The 23,454-nt window shown below is 29.0% G+C and overlaps 1 protein-coding gene across 3 annotated transcripts; it reads left to right on the top strand.

Moving 5' to 3' along the window:
• The first annotated feature begins 255 nt into the window (after positions 1-255).
• LOC100159278 (serine/threonine-protein phosphatase 2A 56 kDa regulatory subunit epsilon isoform) lies at positions 256-12,832 on the top strand. Of its 3 annotated transcripts, none has more exons than XM_001944204.5 (11): positions 256-476; positions 3,304-4,137; positions 5,961-6,157; positions 7,479-7,580; positions 8,202-8,294; positions 9,374-9,504; positions 9,639-9,698; positions 9,793-10,006; positions 10,320-10,439; positions 11,070-11,299; positions 11,356-12,832. In XM_001944204.5, exons 2-11 carry the CDS (start codon positions 3,918-3,920, stop codon positions 11,585-11,587), a joined length of 1,599 nt encoding a protein of 532 aa, XP_001944239.2. In that variant the 5' UTR covers positions 256-476; positions 3,304-3,917; the 3' UTR covers positions 11,588-12,832. The 3 variants fall into 3 exon arrangements, with proteins under 3 accessions (XP_001944239.2, XP_003240062.1, XP_008180377.1); XM_003240014.4 differs by lacking the exon at positions 256-476 and adding an exon at positions 1,124-1,724; XM_008182155.3 differs by lacking the exon at positions 256-476 and adding an exon at positions 1,843-2,239.
• Positions 12,833-23,454: the final 10,622 nt, after the last annotated feature.

The raw sequence follows: 23,454 nt of genomic DNA, 5'->3' as shown, positions 1-23,454 counted from the left end.
GATAAATACCTACGTGATGGTAGTTAAATAATACTAAGTCTCTCTCCTATTATATCATGTATAAATATAAATATATAGGTACACGCGTACACCGTCTATACTCTATTATAATATACAATAAATAACAATAATCGGTGTTCGGTGTTATGATAACGACGAAATTACGAAAACGGTAGTAGACCAGCGTCGGGACAGATTGCGATAACGACCGCATATTTTCATATAAACTGTATTATGACGTATAAGACGTATTAAGTAGTAATAGCTTGTCGTAGTAGCAACTATTTTTATTAACGTAACAATATAAATTATAATATATCAATAAGTATTTTATTGCGTGCCATCGATATTATATATTTTAGATATTTAGTATATTATTATTCTAGTAACCAGTGTACGGTGTTGCCGACGAAGTCAGGGCAGTGGAGTGGCAGAGGCACATGCATGATATATATCAGCGATCTAATACAATATGTGTACGTAATATTATATTCTACAATGAAAAATTCTGACAATTTAATTTTATATTAGGAATTTAGGTATATGTATAAAAAATAAGTCGAAACTATTAATTGTTAACGTATAAACAACGAGGGAAGTATATTTTTTTGTAATCTTCATAATATTGTATTATCATTTCGATTAAATACCTTTAATAATAATAACATTTTAATAGCCTGATATTTCGTATACGTAATAATAAAATAATAATAATATGACGTTGATGACCGTCGCGGGGTCGCGTCTGCCGGCGGTGGTAAGCCGTCTCACTACTACTCACTACTACTACAGTACTACTACTATCACTACTACCACTACACACTACCACTACTATAGTTCATCTACAACAACTACCACCGCTGCCACCGTCACTACTACCACCACCACCTTCACCACCGCCGTCGCGTCATAAGTGTGTGCGCGCGCGTTTGTTTGTGTGCGTATTTGCACCATGCGTGCGAGTCTGCGAGTCATGGGTGCGGACGCCCTCCGCGTACCCGACGACGGTGCGAGCGGCGAGTGCGTGCGTCCGTCCGCTCGGCGGCGGCGTCGGCGGCGCGCGCGCACGCATTAATACTGTTTTGCGTCTGTGTAAGAGCTGGCGGCTGGCGCGCGCGCGGTCTGTATGAGTACGTGCGTGCGAGTGTGTCCCGAGAGCGCGTACGACGCGAGCCTGTACCTCGGTGTATGTGTGTGTACGTTTGCGTATGCGTGTGAGTGTGTGAGTGCGCGCGCGCGAGTGTGTCAGGTGTGTGTGTGAGTGCGTGTTTGGGCGTGTGTGTGTGTGTGTGTGTGTGAGTGATTAGAGAGCGATAGCATCGTTCCGTGTGTTATGTACGGTTTTCTCGCCACCGTGGTATTAACTTGTGTGTGCATGTGTGTGTGAGCGCCGCGCGAGCTTTTTGCCCAGGAGCGACTCGTCGCCGTCGTCGCCGCAGTTTCGCCGCAGTTGACTGTTTTTCGCGTACGCGTTTTTCACGCGCGCCGCCCGCCGTTGGTTTTTCTCTTTCGCGCCGCGTCCCCGTCGGACATCATTCGTGTGTGCCGACTGCTGACGCCGCCGCCGCCGTCGTCGTCGTGTTTATTATCCGGTCGGTCGGTCGCCCGCCCTCCCGACAACAACCGCGACGATTGCCATCGACACTACATCCATTGCGGCACTCACGTATTGTGTTACTGTGTTATAACAACAAACAATATAATATTATATTGCTTCGACATAGGTACATTATTCATTATTATTATTATTATTATTATTATTACTATTATTATTACTATTATTATTACTATTCATTACCTATTACAATATTTGTATCGTTTGCGTGTGGACGTATGTGTGCGCGTGTATGTGTGCGTGTGTGTGTGCATGTATGAATGCGTGACTGTGTGCATTGTATTTAATAATATTATACGAGTGTCTCGTTTGTGTGTTATGAATTTGGCGATATTGGTTTAATGGTGATAATAATATCGTCGTAGTCGCGCACCGCGGTCCGAGCGCATTATACCCGTTTCGATTCGATATCGATTTCCGTTTTCCTTTCGCGAAGGTTGAACCCGACCACCGCGTTTGCAGATCTCGCACGCTCGGCAGTCGGCCAGTGACATTTACTGACAATCGTTCAAAACTCACAGTGCGATAAGGTCGGTCGGTGTCTAAACGCGAACTCGCAATCTTCTGTACACAGAACATGCGCTCACTTGTCGTTTGCCGGGGCGGGTGCGTGAGATATTAAAGGTTAGTATGTGCTTATCGCCGCCGTTAATGCATAATACATTTGCCGCGGTACATAAGTGCATCGTACTGATTGACGCGTTTCCGTTTGTTAGTGTTTTTCAAAAATTGGTTGTGCGCGTAATATAGACCTAAGGCACCCCCATACACGGTAATTTTCGCTCTCCAACTTACCCGAAATTGAATTCAAACAAGTAAAACAGAAGTGAAGAACGTGCATTATATGACCCTTGTCATAGTCATTGAGTCGTGTTGCATTTCTCGTGTCGGTTATCAACGATCGATTATGCTTAATTGCTTATATCAATAGGTGAAGTCCACACGTGATCATTTTTAATGACACAACGGTCACGGAAGTCGTTGCACCTGCTTGAAAAATCAAAACATATTTTTCATGCTGTGCTTACAACAGAACAGTCCTTCAGTACTGGTCACATATGGCAGGACTTGCTGTTCAAGTAAAACGTAAAATAAAATAGATCGTGTATGGGTCGCTTTATCCTTGTATAAGGTCTATAGGTTTTCAGCAACAACATTAACACATAAACGAGTATTATTGTTTTTTATGCATATCTATTTTATATGTGCGTATAATAATAATGTGATCACCATGTGGGGACATAGTTAGCTCACTGAGCACCTAAACACCTACAGATTGTATTATTTGCGGCCTCTATATTTTCAAGCTTCCTCTTTCCAATAACACTGTATCACAAGCCCTTTGTAAACGAAGTACCTAGAAACACCTATAATAAGTTGTAGTGGCTGTTTCGTTATTGCCATGTGACCAACTCTTTGAGGTTTTTGATACATGTTATTACTTATTTAATGTTAAGTGTTAGCTTTGACATTTGACCAAATCTTATTTTGTGTCATCATTTATATTCTGTTACCTAGTTTTGTAAATTTTTAAACATATCTATCATAAATATCGACAATTATTATAACAAGGCTGATATTTATTTTAAATGTTGGTTTAATTTTAAAATTAATTATAATCATTTACTATTGAAGTATATATTGTATACCTACAACACTGTAAAAACTCATTTTTTTTTTGTTTACAGGTTGCAAATTCAAGATGTCTGTTTGTTTTATCGCATAAGATAAGATAGCTTTATAGTATTACAACAACTATTATAAACAATGAACCATCTCAATTAGTGATTTATTCTCGGATTTATCAAATTTTAACATTTTCATAATTTATATAAAATTAATTGTATTGTATGCATAATACTTATTTCAAGTTATTTACAAAGACTGTAGTGTGATATTAAATCGAATAATAATATATTAGTCACTACTCCGCATACGGACAATGTTCATTAAATATGCTAGTTTGATTGTATCACAACAGAATCATAAATATCTACAAAACGGTGGACAAAAACCACACAGACGTTATATCGTTTCAATACTCAATAACGATCCAAACAAGCTGTCTGCATACTGGCCAATAGTTGTTGGTTTATACAGTTGTTAACTAAAACAAAATTTTATTTTTGAAATATAGTTAACAAAATGCGATTATATCAAACAATATTAATGAAATAGTAATTGTATACATTATTATTACATTGTGTTTCTGTCGTTTAATTGACAATAGTCACAGAAAATTGATTTGAGCTCTGATCACGTGTAAACGAAAAAAAAGTTTTCGCATTTGCTTATATAGAGCATGTCAAACACGGCGGCTACTGCTTCTAGTGCTGGTAGTGCTGCTAGCGGTGGAACTACTGCATCAACTGGTGCGGCCACAACATTTGTCGACCGCATCGACCCGTTTACAAAGATATCTGTGTTAAAACGCAAAACGAAGCGTTCACAGGGCTCATCGTCTTCTTCTAGATACCGTACGTGTTCAGACGTCGAATTACAGCCTTTACCGTTGTTAAAGGGTGAGTAAGAGTTTACAGTAAACCTATTAGTAGTTTTGAATTAATATATTTAATATCTAAATTAATATCTTCAAATATTTAATTTCTATATATTTTTTCAATATTTATAATTTTTTTCCTCAATATGTTAACAATAATAAGATTCATCTACCTAGTTATTTTATTTAAAATTTTACAATAAAAGATAATCTACAAAAAAGTCTAACATGTAATAAATACTAATACTAATTTATTATGGGTAGGTAATTCGTCATATTTGATTAGTTATTTAAAATACTAAAATGTACAACTTGTTTCATTTTAATAAGTAATAATGAAAAGTAATATTTTTAGGTAATACTAATTTCAATAACATATTTATATGAGTTAAAACATTTTTAAAAATCAAAAAATATTTATGTTCATGAAATATAATACAGGAATTGTGCCTTATACCACTCATATATTGTTATTTAATCACCGTTCAGATTGTTAAGTTTTTGTAGGCGTGGCACCAGGTGTGAGGTCTGGCATTGTCGTGAAGATGGTTAACTCCATGGGTCAGCATTCCTCTTTGTATGTTTTTAATGTTGTCCAAAGCTTCTTAAATGTCAATTGTGTGGTCCACTCTGATACAATATTTGTATATTTTAGGATATAATATATACCTATACTTTTTGATTTTTGAACAATTTAACCTTATTTTCTATACTATAATTAAAAAATAATAATTTGTGAAATGGTTAACAAAATATATGTAGTCTAGGATTTATTATTCCGTTTGTTTAGCCCCCCATACATGACCAACCTTTTTTCAACTTGTGGGCTACATTCAAAATTCATATTTATACTGACGGCTGAATATACTTCATGGTTTTTTTGTTCATTCTGATAAATACAATAAATATAATATTATCTTTGTTCACTGAATATTTTCACTCTAGTTGAAGTTAACAATTTGTTTTTGTCATTAAAAACTATTCAATAAATTGTAAGATACTTTATAATTCTTAAATTAACATTTTTTTTTTTTAAAAATTATAATTATAATTTTTATTTATTCTACCTACCTATACAAATGTTTAATTTTATAAAAATTTTTATGGGCAGGTTGAAATTTTGAGGATTGGGCACGCCTAGTTTAGCCTATTGAAAATAGATAAAACATAATACCTACACAGACTTTTTTTGTACTTAATATACTGTATTATAGATTCCTATGATTTTTATTGGTAGGGATCTCTGATAAAGTAAGCACAAAATAAGATTCTCATTCAGTTGTTAATAACCTATTTACAAGTGTTATTTTAAAATTTTTGAAATTTTTTCAAAAATAAACCTATAATAATTATAACCTTATAGGTAAGTACCTATAAATATTATATTTAAAAAATATATATTTAAATTAATTAAATCAAGTAAATAAGTCTGACTAGTTAGTATAGTGAAAATTGAAAGGAGCAAAATAATAATGTATAGAGTAAAATTACTTGTGTAACATTGATGTGAACACAAATGTAAATGTATATTAACAATATAAAGATTATTATTACGTAATTATTTTAATAATAAAAAGAATAAAAAAATGACTAGTATTTTTATTAAAAATAAGTTGAGCCCAGCTCAAAGTATAGGTACTTAAATATTATAGGTATCCGTTTTATGTTATTATCTAATTGCTTGACGAAAAAAAAATATAAAAAGGCTGTGTTAGGATTTAATACGAGTTATAAATAAAGTTTTTAATTATTTGATTAGTCAATGTAATGTGTGTGATTCAATCAACAACATACACACACGCAGTATAAAATTTTTTCAATTTTTTTTACAATTTTTTTCTCTAGATGTAACTGCTCAGGAACAAGAAGAGTTAATGATAAGAAAACTCCGACAGTGTTCAGTGCCTTTTGATTTTATGGATCCCATGGCGGAACTCAAGGGCAAGGAAATAAAGCGTGATACACTTAACGAACTGGTTGATTATGTATCAACATCACGGGGTGTATTGACAGAAAATATGTATCCAGAAATCATTAAAATGGTATGAAATATAATATACTTTTAAGATGGATTATTAAAATAATAATAATATTTTTTTATTGTAAGAAAATATAAACCTATTGGGATCATATTGTAAGCAAAAAGGTTAAAGTATTTTAGCCATAGCCCATAAGTAGCTAATAGCTATATACACATATACGGGCACATATATAATATATATATTGTGGTTTTCTATCATCATTTATGTAATTAAGCTCTCGAATGTTATGTTTTTTCCAATATCAGCCAATTAATTTTCTAAATTCCTAATACTAGTTATCGAGTAGGGGTACATACTTGTATTATGTTATTGTATCATGATTTGGGTTAATTGTGCAAATTATTCATTGGTGATTTCCAGAAATAAAATTTGCTAAATTTGCACTAGTCCGTTAAAAATCTAGTTTCAACAATTTAAGAATATTTATTTTATGTGATAACACTTTTAGATTTAAAATAATTTTAACCTTTGGTTTACTATAAACTACTTGATCTTTTAGAAATTTCACCACGCGTTTATCATTTTATTGTATGCCTGATTTGGTAAGGAATGGATATTTTGATAAAGCATTTTACAAAGACTATTTACATTATATTAACAATGAAATTTACCATCTATGTGAACTTTAATATAATATTATATTTCAACATTTTTAGGACTTGTTTCATATTTAAAAATGATCATATTTTAAATTATATGCTGAAGTCTGTATTATGAATAGACTACAGAATATAATTTTCAACGAGATTTTTGTCACTACTTGATTTACCACGCCAAATATAGGTAACCTTGTTAGTTTTTTCCAGACATAATTAAATTAGTCTTTTATAAAAAGTGTCCATTTTGAATATTATTACAAAATTAAGCATACAAAAACTTGAATACTATTATGTATGTAAGGTAAATAATTTCTAAATTTAGATATGCCCGGAAACATTTATCCACAGTGGTGATACTAATATAATAGTATTGAGTAATAATTATATTGGAAATATTGGATTACTATAGTATCGACAAGCTTTATTTAGGAAGGTACACTAAATAAAAATTGTTAATTACAAACTGGTCAGGAATAATTATTTACCATACACTTCACATGTTCGAATGCTAAAGGAGATAATTTGATTAAAAAGACATTATAGACCAATGGTATATAATATACTCACTAATCACTGAACATTTTAGCTGTAATAAATTCAGGATTTGTTGTTACAGCCATAATTTTTTGTCAGATTAACTATAATTTTAACAATAAAACCATTGCGGTTCCTAAAAAAAATGACTATATTATAAGTTTGTTATATATTCATTGTTTGTTTAGATTTCTTCAAATTTATTCAGAACACTGCCACCCAGTGATAATCCAGATTTTGATCCTGAAGAAGATGATCCGACATTGGAAGCATCATGGCCTCATTTAACAGTAAATATATGTTTTTATTTAATAATAGAATAGTTTCAACTTCGTATTTATTTTAAGTTAAGTACCTATACAAATAAATTATAAATAATATTTATTATTATATTTCTATGGGTACACCATATTTATGTCACTAATGTTTAGATTATCCTTTTTTGCAATAGTATAAGATTAAATCAACTAAATCATAATTTTGATTTTTGGTACATTGTTATTTAATTGTATAATAATGTTGACTTTTTCATTATTTTATTAATTATTCTGTTTAACATTTAAACGGTTATAAGATAAATAGTTTAAATAAATTATTAAACAATAGTAATATTATTATAATAATCTATATTGATTAATAATAAATATTATTTTACAATATTATTTATTTAAAGTTGGTAAATTGAAAATGAAAAGATAAGCTCAATGTTATTGTAGTTAATTTAAGTAGAGAAAATACATTCTGTGTTTGAAGAACCAAAGTATTTTTAAATTCAAATAATGAGATAAAGTAAAAGACATTATGATGTACATACTAATAATTAATAATAAACTTGTTCATATATGTGACATTTATTCATCTTAAATATTGCGGATGTTTCTTAATCATTAAACCTATTCAATTTTTTTCAGCTTGTTTATGAATTGTTTTTACGCTTTTTGGAATCGCCTGACTTTCAACCAGCCATTGGCAAGAAAGTCATTGATCAGAAATTTGTCTTGCAGGTAAAAATAACTCTGACAGTAAAATAAATATTAATAATGTTTATATATTTTATTAATTATTACTACCAATAAAAATATTAAGTTTATTAAGTACATTGCTTGTTTAAACAACTTAATACTTTCATATACATGTAGACATGGTAAAAATAAGGTAAGATACAGCTAGTCCTGATGCTGTTTTTTATGTTAAAAATGTACAGTTTATATATTTTTAAAGTGTTAATATTATACATCCTAAGACTATTTACTTTTTTAAATGCTCACACGTGTCACAGTATTTTGAATAATTGTAAATAATTGTATAAAGTTTTATAATTGAGATTATAATTCATACAATTTAATTAAAAAAAAAAAAAATATTTAATATTTATAATTCATCAACATTAGTTGTCTTTACAAAAACCTTATTATTTACTATTTAGTATTTTATTTGTATACTCAGCGTACTTTAAGAGCATGACAGCCCAAAAAAACCACTTCTTCCACAATAGTCAGTTGATTCCTTTTGAATACCTTTTTTTACGATACAAACATTGTATAAACCATATTATACATTACTTATACACTTAGTAGTATCGCCTCATTGTCTAATACTATCTTTAAAAAATACAATATAATGATGTGTTTATTTGGGATTTCATTATAGAGCTGTGACTAGATTTTTAGAGAATATTCTCAACAAAATATTCATAACAAATACTAAATTGTAAAATGTTTTTAACATTCCCCGATATAACTGATTTTAATAACATTAACAGCTAATGATATTTAAATAATAATAAACCTAACTTATATCATGTGGATTTAAAGGAGATTTAGTTTGGTAAATTGATAATTATCAGTTATTATAACATCATTAATCAGTAATCACAATAATTTGTATTTGTGTATTTAAACATTTCCCATTTGTTTGGATAAAAACATATTTTTCTATAGGTAATAATTTTTGTCTTAAAATTATTACAAAGTTAATTTGACTGTCAGTTATTTAGACCATAATGAGTATTCACATCTAAAAATAGTATACTTTTTTAATAGCTGATATTATTATTTTAATAATAATTTAATATATTACATAGCTCCTTGAATTATTTGATACGGAGGACCCACGGGAGAGAGACTTCCTCAAGACTGTGTTGCATCGCATTTATGGAAAATTCCTGGGCTTGCGTGCTTTTATTCGCAAGCAAATCAACAATATATTTTTAAGGTTTGTATATAATGAATTATAGTTAAGATAAGAGATAGAATAGATTAATAGGTACTTAGTATTTTCAAAAAATATACCTAAATATCTTAAATTATAACTGTAAAATTAATCAAAACATATTGTGTTTATTATAGGTTCATTTATGAAACGGAACATTTCAATGGTGTTGGTGAACTATTAGAAATACTAGGAAGGTAATTTACTTCTATATTTATTATTATATTTAAAATTTATATGTAAATCAATTTTAATCAAGTTAATATAAACAAATATTTTTGTTTACATAAGCATTATCAATGGGTTTGCACTCCCCTTGAAGAACGAACACAAGCAGTTCCTGGTTAAAGTGCTCATACCTTTGCACAAAGTCAAATGCTTAAGTCTGTACCATGCACAATTAGCTTATTGTGTAGTTCAATTTATCGAAAAGGATAGCTCTTTAACTGAATCTGTCATTCGAGGCCTACTCAAGTATTGGCCGAAAACTTGTAGCCTAAAAGAGGTAATATAATACATAACCCTACTCCTGAAAGATATTAAAAATTAACTAACATTTGTTATTATAAATATGCAGTTATATATTTTTAAAACTGAAGAGTTAGTCGACTCCCAAACTATTGAATAATGGAATAATTTATGGATTTAAATTAATGAAATACTATTTTATAGAAGATTATTTATTATTATAATACTAAATAATAATTAGTAATAAATATATTAGTGTTTTTCATTAATATGATTTTTTCTTTTTAATTTGCATATTTAACTGCGTCATAGTTTTTAACTATGTTTAATTTTTAATTTTTAATTTACAGGTTATGTTCCTCGGTGAGATGGAAGAAATACTCGATGTTGTTGAACCATTACAATTTCAAAAAATTGAAACTCATCTATTTAAACAAATCGCTCGTTGCGTATCCAGTGCTCATTTTCAGGTATGGATAACTTTATTGCAATAATTTTATTGTGTATTTAATAGAATAGATGTAGTAAATCTACAGTGCCTATAATATATTTGCATTAGCAATGCTTAATAGATTTTTTTTTCAGTGTAGAATTAGGTTTTAAAAATAAAAGTTTTTGGTTTAATTATTATTTTGAATCTTGAAATTACAGAAAAATGATTTACAGTTTTAGTTAATTTAAACAAGTATGAGTGTATTAAAGCATGATATGAAAGTTTGAGGAGTGTAACTATCCAGCAGCAACACTCAGACATGATAACCAATCTAGTATTTGAACATATAAAATAATAAACAAAATAAATAATAATAAAAAACATAATATTCAGATTTAATAATTAAAAAAAATATATATATATAAGACCAAACAAATAATATTTTATTTTTTTATTATATACTTAAACATTAAATTAATTTCGATTTTGGTACCTTGGAAAAATTAAAAAGATTATCAGAAGGTGTATAATTTCTAATATATTATTAAATTATAGTTCTAATTCATAGATATATTTATTAACATGTTATAATCCCTAGTATATAGACTATGCAATTTATAAAGCTTTGATTGTAATTTCTATCATGTAATGGTATTTTTCAATTTAGGTGGCAGAACGAGCGTTATATTTGTGGAACAACGAATACATTATGAGTCTGATAGAAGAAAATAACCAGACAATCATGCCAATCATGTTTCCAGCGTTATACCGTATCAGTAAGGAACATTGGAATCAAACCATTGTGGCATTAGTTTATAATGTACTGAAAACGTTCATGGAAATGAATAGTCAACTTTTCGACGAATTAACTGCTAATTATAAAGCAGAACGGCAAAAGTAAAAACTTAAAAATATTGTGTAATATTTTTTACAATTGTGTTGTTTTTTTACAGAGAGAAGAAAAAGGAAACTGAACGTGAAGAATTGTGGAAACGATTGGGACAGCTTGAAATATCATCTAGCGGCCGTGGTAAACCATCTGCAGCACTAATATCAGTAGATAATAACAACAAGACTAGTAGTAACAATAGTTTGGATTCTGTACAAACAGCAGTAACAACCGCAACAGCACCAATAGCAGCGGCACCAATAGCAGCATCTCCAATTGCAGCGCAGCAACAGTAGTAGGAGTGGTAGTAGCAACGATAATAATTATTTGTCATTCAATACACACATGTGTCCATGTGTATGTATAATCTATATATTTATTTATATATACAGACATACACATGTATGCTTGTGTATTATAGTTGTATACAATTAAAGATCAAAAACGTTAAGGTTTAATGTGGTGGAATTTTAAAATAATACAATGAACGTACAATGTTGTTATCGGTGCGCACATACTGCTGTGGTGTGTTTGTATGTGTACATTTTATTTTCAATAGTATTTGTATGGTAATATGTGATTACATATGCTCCACATTAAAATTATGTTCTACAAAAAAATAAATATCATTTGAGAGAAAGAAATTATGGAAATGCTAATTATAATAGAATATGACACACTTGAATGTTCTATGAATATTTATTTTATGTGTATGAGAATTTGATGAGTGAAATATTGGTGAAATTAAATATGTGATGTAAAACATGTTTACATGCATGTTCTTATTTTTATTAAATGTATATTATGTGAATTGTTCGATATTATGTACTCAAAAATGTGATGTTATCATTGCTATTATTCTATTGATTTGATATAATCACAATAACAATCAACACACGTGTAAACGCGTATAACTAATGCAAAATGTGGCGTTATAAAAATTTTAATTTTCTAATTTTTAATGTAAATTAAATTAGATTTAACCCTCTCCCCCTGTGTAAGCGTGTGCGTGTGTAAATAATATTAGATTAATTAAATATTAAAAATTGTTATTTTTTAATAATTATATATATAATATATAATGTAAACATTCTTAACTGTTAGCAATAGTAGTAGTAGTGGTAGTAGTAGTAGTAGTAGCAGTAGTAATAATAATAATAGTAGTAGTGGTATTATTAGTAGGAGTTTAACAATATTATTTAATAACAAAATACATAAAGTAACTAATCTCACACATACTGATCTGTAAATAATTTAATAATTGAAAAATCATTGATCAGATATTTTTTTTGGACAATGGTATTGCATCATTTTTTTCATGATATTACGATTATGATTACTGATGTCCTTTGTGGCTCCACTGATGCTACTCATAATTTTTTTTTCTACTGTCTTATGATATGATTTTTATAATTGTTTTAAAGTTAAATATGTTTTAACAGTGTCGTTGCTGATGCCCTAACCTTAACTATTAGCTACTACACATAGGCTACTGCTACTACTACTACTACTGCTTCAACTACAACTATTACTACTACTATTATTATTATTATTATTATTATTATTAATAATTATAAATATTATACGTATATTAACTGTATGAATGTTTCATTTCTCGCGCGCGTGATAGTCTTTATGTAGTTTGTAAATCAATATTATAACAAAATTATTATTATTTGTTGTCGTTAATGCGCGTGCGCACGCGAGAGTTATAATATTCTGATATATATATGTATATGTACAAAACTGACAATTTAAATCTTTAAAGCCAATGAAAACCCATATAGATAGAAAACATACACTCCATATATACATATATAAACATATGTATTTATCTGTGTGTGTATGTTCGTTAATTGAAAAATATTATATATTACATAAACACGAGGAAGATACACACAATTATTATATATTACTATATTATTACTATCATTAGATCATTATAATTATTATTGTAATTATATAAATTATAAAATATTATTATTAAAAAAAATTACATTAAAATTTTTTTTTTATTATTAATTTACAGTAACCTATTGTATGGGGAGGTCAACATATCAAAATTCCTAGTAGTTGTTGAGAAATGTTAAAATAATCATTAAATGTATACTATTTTCACTTAAGATTTTTTTTTTGTAATTTCTAGTAAAATTAAATTTCTGGTATAAAGGTATAATACTCAATATTACCCCAAATTTGTTACATTTAATAAAAATTGCTTTTAAATGGTATATTATGATAAAGTATCTCTAAAAGTTAACATCTACAGGCTACAACCCTTTTGAATCGAGCTTTCCCCTTATTGTTATATATTGATGTTTTAATTTAAAAAAAATTTTCTGGTTTAATAAGCTTATAAAATTATATAAATTAAATTTCAAAACAATTCCATCATTTAAGTTCTTAATGTCTGAGGTTTAAATATTAAGGTTACTTTATTGTCTTATATTAAGACCCAATATCTTCTATGATTATTTGAGAACATGGACAATTCTTAAATTGTATTGTATACACCACCCTGGCATATTTTGTTTAACCAATTTTGTATTTTTATAGTCTATTCACAATGAGATCATTACTCGGCGGCCTAGTAGTGCGCACGGGCATGGCTTTGTTCCATTTCAGTGCCTGATGCGTCGCCATAGTGGGGATGGCATCCTACCATATGTCTGACCGCCGCCCGACAAAAACTGTTCGCTGATGAGTAATAATCTCATTGTGAATAACTATAGATTTAATATTTTTATACCCATTATCAAATTTAAAAGTAAAAGCATAATGTGTGATCTTTAATTTTAACCACAATTCAAATTTTACCTGTGACAAGCATGTAAAAATAGTGTGAAATAACATTTTCAAGAAGATCATATACTTACCCATAAGTTTTATTATAGGCTAAATAATTATAGTATTAAAATCAACACATTTCAGAACCAATTGTTCTGCTGAATGCAAATTTGCCATGTATATTTGTTAGATGGAGGTCATTCATACGGAAGTGGTATCCTCTTAATATTAGAACTGTTTATCAGTTTTTACTTTAGATTGTTGGATATTAGTTGACTATATTTTAGTCTTGTAAGAATATTGTGACTTACAACATATGACTATTGGTTGAAACTTTATAGAATTATATAACTTTTAGTTGGGATACTAGGTTAGGTTAGGTTAGGTTAATAATTGTATTAAAAAGGTAGGCACGTTAGAATACAAATGAAAATTATTTTTAAATTGTGCGATAAAAATATAAAAACAAAGCCACTCATCTACTTCTGATATTTAATACCAGAGTTTTCGCCACCGTTACAATCTTGAATCTCCCTCAATTTCTCTTTCTGGGCCATCATCAAGGTGTTCGTTTCCAATTAGTAATATTAGCAGTTATATGCTCCTTAAGTCCATCTGATTTAATGTTTAGCTATATACTATTCAAATAAGTGGAAAAAATGTCGATGGAAACGCGTCGTGGTTTGCGCATGTGCAATCTCATTGGCTGCAGTCGGTGCGACCGACTACTGCAGCCAATCACAGCAGTTCCACTGTTCAGAGGCTGCGCAGTTTTTCCAGACTTATTTGAAATAGAGTATAATACTCCGCATGCATGTCTGTAGTGCAGATACTACTGTCGTCATTGCTCCTGATATTTATTACGTACATTGAACGTTCCATGTTCCTGCTATTTATATCCAATCGTTCAACGTAAGCCTGAAATCCGCAATACATGAAGGACATTGTATTACATTTTCAAGCTTTTTGATCCAATGAATGACATTTATTGATATTTAAAGAAATTAAACTGAAAAACATTGAAAATTAATAATGTCCGTAGATGTAAACAGCTCAAAATGTATCAAAATATTTTCAATCTTCAAATGCTCATAAAAATTTAATTTGACTTGCAGGTAGATATATTTTTTTTTTTTGATAAAGGTAGACAAAGCTATGAGGAATCTTTTATTCAATTTTCAAATGTGAGGTATAAAAAGAAAAAAGTGGGTAAGTGTGACCATTACAGTGACCCACTTGTAACCTACTGTACAGCAAAGTGACACCCACTTGCTCATATTTTTTTATTCGATTTGGTCGAAAATCGATTTTGCGTAAAAATTCCCGTTTTCCATAGTTTTTTTTTTGTTTTTCCAGGTGCTTTTGAAAACTAGTTTAAAATCAAAGCATTATTTCGACTATATATATATCATGTATACGAACCCTAAAAAACACTCATTGTAAAATCAATAAATACATCATAACCTCTCAAAATCTAAAAAAGGGTAAGAGGTAAACGCTTCGTAGTCTGCTGTACATTAACATTAGCTAGGTGTCTAGAGAGTCACTGCAATATTGAATGGATGTGTCAAATTTGAATTCAATGATATAAAATCATAGTGTTACCTAACTTCTATATCACTAATAACAAGAGACTCAAGAAAAGTAATTTACTAACTCATTTTATTATAATAGAAACTTAACAACATTACAAAGAGGAAGGTCGGGTCCTTGCACGCATTTGCTTAGATCTCCGCTCGCCAGAGTTAACTAACTAATTAATAGCTATGATGGGAGAGGCACCACTTCTGTTTAACGGTGATTCCCTATCTTAGGGGGGCTGCAGCAGGTTTTGTCGGATTTATTTTTGGTGGTTCTCCGAGGTCCATCAAGTTCATTTGATATTTCTTCTGTGCTAGTATCTGTTTGAATGATCTAACCTAACCTAACCAGTCTTGTAAAAAACGGTGGAAGACGTAAGCGCCAAAATTAGATTAGAAAAAAAAGTCGTATCGTAAAAAAGTGCCAAAATCATATCGTACATAAGCGCCAAAATTATAGGTACCTGTGTGCCACGGTTAATAGATATTAAATAACAGATATTAAATTTAGAACTATATCGTTCAAAAACTCCAAACGTTTAATCTTAATCGACAAATGTATAATCTGATAAAGAATTGTTCAATGGAAGAAATACCAGGATGGTGAAATAAATTGTGTAGAATATGTGAAAAAAGTGGGATTAAAAAATCAACCAATTTATAAAATTTATAATTTGTTATTGACATTTTTTTTTATAAAATCTCAACCGATGTATTACATTTATATTGATTTGCATGTAGATCATAATTTATGATTTATTAATTTTATAATATAATATAATTTTTATAAGACAGCAATTTTCAAATAACTATTTATATAAAATAATATTAATATAATATAGTATACATATAATATCATTTTTATAAGATATATCAATTTAAAAAAAAAACTACTTCGTATATAAAATATTTATTTTGGAGCAAATGATATGTCATTTTTGCACCTTTGGCACATATGTCATATGTTGGGTATACCTAACAGGTATAAAATATTAGATTGGCGTTTATATCCTACACATTTTGGCGCAAATGATAGGTCATTTTTGTACCTTTGGCGCTTATGCCATATAGCCGTAAAAAATACTTTTGAAAAGTTTTACTAATACTGGTATTTGAATAAAAAAGTATAAAAAATACTTTTAAAATACTATTATAAAAATGTATTTTACGAATACTCACAAAGTTTTAGAATACAAATACAAGTATTTTTTTAAATTGTATGCTATATAATATATATGTATATTGTACAGCAGTATAAGTAGGTACCTATTATGTTACTACTTCCCATAGAAACTTATTTCAGTTAAAAAAAAGTTAAATTTTTTGAAGGTACAATATTTTTAAATCATAAACTGCCATAGTATTTTGTTATACACAAACATTTACCAAGACGTTTAACACTGTGTAAAAAATTATAGATTATTATAATATATTATTCGAAAATAAATGACCAAAATCGTAAAAGAGTCGACGAATCAGTACTGTCTAGTCTATTACGCATGACTCGAAAAGAAAATTAACCATAGAAAGTTAGGTTACAACAATAAACGTTTTAATTGAATACCAAGTTAAAAAAATAAATTTTTAACAAGTTAATGCCCACCTTGGATGAAACCCGATATCGAATCGTCTATGAATGATAAATATATAATATAATGTTGTTATCGTGTCGAAGGATAACCACAACGGCACGGTATTTTTATTTAACAAGCGTTTTAAATAGAAACAAATTAAGAATTAAAAGAATAAAAAAATGTATTCAATACTAAAAAAAAGTATTTAAAAACCATTCAAATACCTACTTTTACTCAAATACTTTATAACTCTGATAGTATTATAGGTATATAGGTACGACGTACATACAGACATAATATCAAAATTCATAGGTACCTGCGCATTAATTTATTAGCTACATAACACAAAGTTGCAAACACAACAACGATTATATAATATATTTATATATATTGTAGTAATACGCATGACGCATCTACCTAAATGATTTACGATAAATACAATATATTATACATATAGATATACGTTAATATTATGCTATTGAATGCGAGTACATTGCAATTTATATTGTGTTTTGTTAAAAAATAAAATATTTCTATTATAATATTATATATACCTAACGTAGGTACACTATAACCTAATCTACACTAACATACATGCATAGTGTAGTAATAATATTACATAGGTATCTATTAAGTCTAACTATATAAATGTGAAATGAAAATCTCTCTACAGGCTAAACTTTGGAACCACTTATCAAATTTTCTTGATTTTTTTTTTCAGATTATTTCACGTAGAAGGTTTATATGAAAGACAATTTTAGGAAAATTCACCGGAAAAGTAGGAAATCTGGATGTCAAAAATACAACAATGGCGCCGTCTGTCCAGAAAAAAATAAACTAAATAATAAAATAACAATTTAGTTTATTGTTGCAAATTAAAATAATAATAGTGTAGAATTTATGGGTTGCTATTGGTTAATCGGGCATGTTTTTTGATTTGTATTATTATTTTTGTCAATATATATATATATATATATGTATATAAATTAATGTTTGTGTGTAGATTATACCTCTGGGAAGAAGATAGGCTAATTTAAAAATGGTTAGGTGGATTGCCTACCTGATAATATATACTGCTGCGAACCAGAATTTTTACTAACGGTAAATTTAAGATAAGTTTTGAACACTATACAACGAATATTAAATAACGAATTGTACAAAGTCTGAGGCATATAGAGTTGAAACATTTAACGGGCAACGAAGTGCACGGGATTAGCTAGTATTAGCTAGTATTATATATTGTTCTGTGTTAAATATAATATAAAATACAGTTTATTGATTTAATATAATATATAATTATACATTTATACTCATATAATATATAATAATATTTTATTCAGTTACCAATGAAAGTGAAATATTACAAATCAAATCTCAAAACTAAAAAATGGTTCCTCACCTGGTCTAGACATTGATCTAGATGGTATTACGGTTAGTTTATATCAAAAGAGAAAAAATTTGCATTAGCACCCTCATTAAAACATATTTTCAATCTTAGTTTATCCAAGCCCTGGCAAGTTAATGATAATTTTTAACTGTGTTAAGTTAAGTTAATGTAAAACATTTTAACTCAGTTAATAGTTAAAAGTTAGCCTACATTTTTTTGATTAAAAGTAACTCGTTATTTATTAAGTTAATATCAATTAAAATAAGTTAAGTTAAAAATTAAGTTAATGAAAATTAAATTTAAAAAAGTTAAGTTAAAAGTTAAAATTAATTTAACTTTTAACTCAACTTTTAACTTTTTAACGCGTTTATGCCCAGGCTTGAAAAAAACTTCCACTAATGGAAAATATTACTAATAAACGAGAAACTATTGCCTACGATATTAAAATAAATTACGAAAAAAAAAAAGTATAGGCCAGAAATTCATGGATTATTTAGGACCTAAAGCGTTCAATTTATTAAATTTAAATGGTAAAAAATATCTAAGATAAAATTACACTAAAAATGTTAATTCATATCTTAATAAATTACTTTTACCTATGTGAGGGATAAGATACCTATTTAAATTTATTTTATATTTTATATTTTTTTTCTCTTACTTTTAATTGTATTTTTTTTATATTTATTTATTAATTTAGTATTAAACATGCAAGGCCCTGTTACAATAAGATAATTACAATATAAGTATGGTGGAAATGATAATACAATACAATATTAAGATAGTGAAGTAGTTACATTGTAAATATAAGAATACATAGGAACAATAATAATTATAACAACAAAAATAATAATATATTATTACATGCGATAATTACATAACAACTTAAATGAGTGGACGTGAGTTGAATAATTCTATTTCATGGTTATTTACGGTTTGCATAAGTCTGTTGCAGGGAGTGTATTATTCGCATAGTTGGTAATCTCTAGTTTTAAACGAAACAAGTTTTTTGATCGTGTATTACGAGTTGGGGTATTAAAAGATAAACGGTTTAAGAAATCCGGGCAGTCTGTATCACCAACCAAAAGTTTATATAAAAAACATAAGTTAAGAGTTGTACGTCGCTGTTCCAACGTCTTAAGGTTTAGTATGGTTAATAAAGGATTATATGAAGTGTGTGGTTCTTTAGGAATTCTTTAGGAGCATTTAATAGAGATGATGCGTAAGAATTTTTGCTGTATTTTTTCCAATTTAGACTTATTGCCAGATTGATAGGGAGACCAAATTACTGAACCGTATTCACAAGTGGATCGCATTAATGAACAGTAAATTGATTTCAATGCAAACTTATCAGTTAAGTCTGCACAATTACGACTAATAAAACCTAATAATTGATGCGATTTATTTATAATCTTGTTAATATGGCAGTCAAATTTTAGTTTTGGATCAAATAATATACCAAGGTCCTTAATAGGACCTGTGGAACGAAGAAGAGTTTCACTGTCTATAAAATAGTTATAGGTAATAATAGATCTAGCTCTAGAGAAGGTCATTATTTGACATTTTTTAATATTAAGAGTAAGATAATTATTGGAGCACCAATTATAGAGGATATTTAAATCAGATTGAAGTAAGTCAGCATCTTCCTGTGAATTTACTTTACGATAAATTTTAAGATCATCCGCAAACATTAGCTTAGAGCAGTTATGAAATTTAATATCATTAATAAAGATACTGAATAATATTGGAGCTAAGTGGTAACCTTGCGGAACTCCAGATGTAACAAGAACTGGGGTAGACATATAACATTTATAAGAAACAAATTGAACACGATCTTTAATAAAAGAAGTTAGCCAGTTTAGAAAAGATCCACAAATACCAATTTGTTCTAATTTTGCAAATAAAAACTGGTAGTTAACTTTATCAAATGCTTTAGCAAAATCAGTATAAATAACGTCAACACTAGCTCCGGTTAAAAGGGCATCGGATACAAAATTTTGAAAGACAAGCAAGTTGGTAATTGTACTCTTATTACGCCGGAAACCATGTTGGTCATCTACGATTACATTTGCTAGAATAGGCATGACTTTTGAGCTTACAATAGATTCAAAAACTTTAGGTATAATAGAAGCTAATGATATTGGTCGGTAATTGGAAATATTAGACAGGTCTGATGAGGATTTTGGAAATGGGCGAACAATGCTAATTTTCCAGGCGTCGGGAAAAATACCAGTAAATATCGATAGGTTGAATAGATATAATAAGGGCGTAGAAATTACATATGTACATTTTTTGAAAAATATGTTAGGTATTATATTGGGCCCAGAGCTAGTTTTGGAACTTAATGAGTTAAGTGAATCGAAAATTTCAAGTAGGTAAATTGAACATGAGTGCAGAGGAGAAAGGAGAACTTTTAGTTGGTTTTGCGGTGTATAGTTTATATTAGAATCATTGTTAATTTCATATACGCTAGAAAAATATTTAGAGAAAGCATTAACAATATCATTTGGTGTATCAAATGTTTCATTGTATAAATACATGCTATTAGGCAAAAAATTTTCTTTACGTTTATTATTAATAAATTTCCAAAATTTATTAGGATAGATTTTTAAATTTCTTTGTATATTATTGATGTAGAGTTGATAATCAACTTTTGAATAGAATTTACATTTGACATGAAGTAACGAAAAATTTATGTAGTCACTCACCAAATCTGAGCAATTTTTTTCTTAAATATTAAATCTTTTAAATTTTTTGTAAACCAAATCGGGTATTTTGACTGGTGTTTAATTATTTTTGGAACAAATATATCAATAATCTCATAAATAATACAATAAAAAATATTTACAGCTTCATTAATATTTAAATTTTCAAATAAGTTACACCAATAAATTGATGCCAAGGTAAAATTAATATCAAAGTAATTACAGTTATGGAAATTATAAGTACACAAATTATAATCGATAGGTTTATTAACAGTAATTGGAAAAGAGACAAGTTATGCAAGTTATGCTGGATGATAGCTATCACAAGGTACAAGCGAACAATTTGATTTAATAACTGAAATTTTCGTTAGATCAGATAGAATTAAATCAAGAATTCCGTTATTATTATTTACAATATTATTATTTGATGAATGTTTAAATAAGATAGTTTTGATAAAAATTCCGATTCTGTTAAACTTAAGTTCGATAGATTGGGGTAGAGACCTATAGAGCTAGGGAGCCAATTTAGCTTTGGCAGATTGTAGTCTCCGATCATAATAATATGCTTTACGTATGGTAAACTAGATAGTAAGTGGCTTATGGTGTCAAAATGAATATTATAATTAGCGATATCAGAACGAGGTGGAAAATATACATTGCCAACCAGAATATAGGTAAGATTTATTTTTATTAGTACAAATAAATGTTCCACAGAACAAGCGGGTACAGATAACATGCGAGAGAAATGTTTATTATTTACAGATAACAAAACGCCGCCGCCTCTGGAACAGTTACTTGTATTTGAATTACGGTCATATCGATAAGTAGTATATAGTTATGAAAACCTAATTCCGACGTAATGACATTAGGCGATAGCCAAGTTTTGGATAAACCAATAAAGTCGTATTCGGATAAACAAATATTAGGCATTAAAACATTTAATTTTGAATTGATACCGCGAACATTTTGATAGTAGAGAGTTAGGTGATCATGAACAGGCCCGGTTATTAGTTTTTTGAAATCGTTGGAATACCTTTTAGGAATTTGACAACTAAGTCAGTCTCGCTGGCTGCTTTCCGTTCTTCAAGTTTAGCATAAACGTTTCGCAGTTGATCACGTTGCATCTGAGTGCGATCCGGAGAGATACGAATGGAACTATAGTTTTGAGGCGATCTTAATTTATGTTTATTTTTGAGAATGACGAAAACATCAGATGCTTCTTGCAGTGTTTGGCAAGTTCCTTAAAAAAAGGAATTCGTTCCGTTCCTAGTTCTTTTTTTAAAAAAAAAAGAATTCGTTCCTTTGTCGTTCCTTTGGAAAATGAACGAGTTCCTTTTTTAGTTCCAAATAAAATAAAAATTCTTACAATCATTAATGTTTTTTTTTTTCATATGCATACTTCTTTAGTTTTTAATTCCAATATAATATACAAGTTCGTTCATATTTTATAATTCTATTTTGAGGTTTTCTTTAAAATTAAATTGTTGGCCAACGTATATCGATTGTATAACGTCGATAGTCGATAACGATCACTGATTAGCAAAATACATTAAACACTTAAAAAAAAATATATCTTAATTTCAATTATTTACATACCTATTTATCTGTATAAATTATTGGAACTAGAAAGGAACAAACAATTTTGTTATTTTTCCTTGAAAAAAAGAACTAGTTCATTTTTTCGTTCTTTTTTTATAAAAAGGAATTCGTTCATCGTGCCGTTCCTTAAAAAGGAATTCGTTCCAGGAATCCGTTCCTTTTGGAACTCGTTCCTTCCAAACACTGGCTTCTTGTAACGTAATTTTTAGCGGGCGAGGCTTAGTTGATTTTCTGCCTAATCTGGAGATGGCTGCTGGAATCATATCAATAGATAAACTATTGAGGACTGATTTTACAAAGGGGAACTCATTGGCCAGAGTATTATCATCAGATTCCGGAGCATTAAAAATAATCACATTACGTGATCTGAATTGTCAGTCGGAACTTAAGAAATAATGTTATTATCTGTCAGGACGTTCGTGGATTCCAAATTAGATAAACGGGTTTCAATTAAGTTTTCAAGCGAGGTAGTACGAGTTCAAAGGTCACGCAATTGATTCGAAACTTCGTCAATTTTGTTATTGAGCTTACCAA

The sequence above is a fragment of the Acyrthosiphon pisum genome, chromosome X (assembly GCF_005508785.2).
Source record: "Acyrthosiphon pisum isolate AL4f chromosome X, pea_aphid_22Mar2018_4r6ur, whole genome shotgun sequence".
Lineage (NCBI taxonomy): Eukaryota > Metazoa > Arthropoda > Insecta > Hemiptera > Aphididae > Acyrthosiphon > Acyrthosiphon pisum.
Note: the sequence above shows the minus strand (reverse complement) of the source record. Positions and strands in the feature narration are given on the sequence as shown.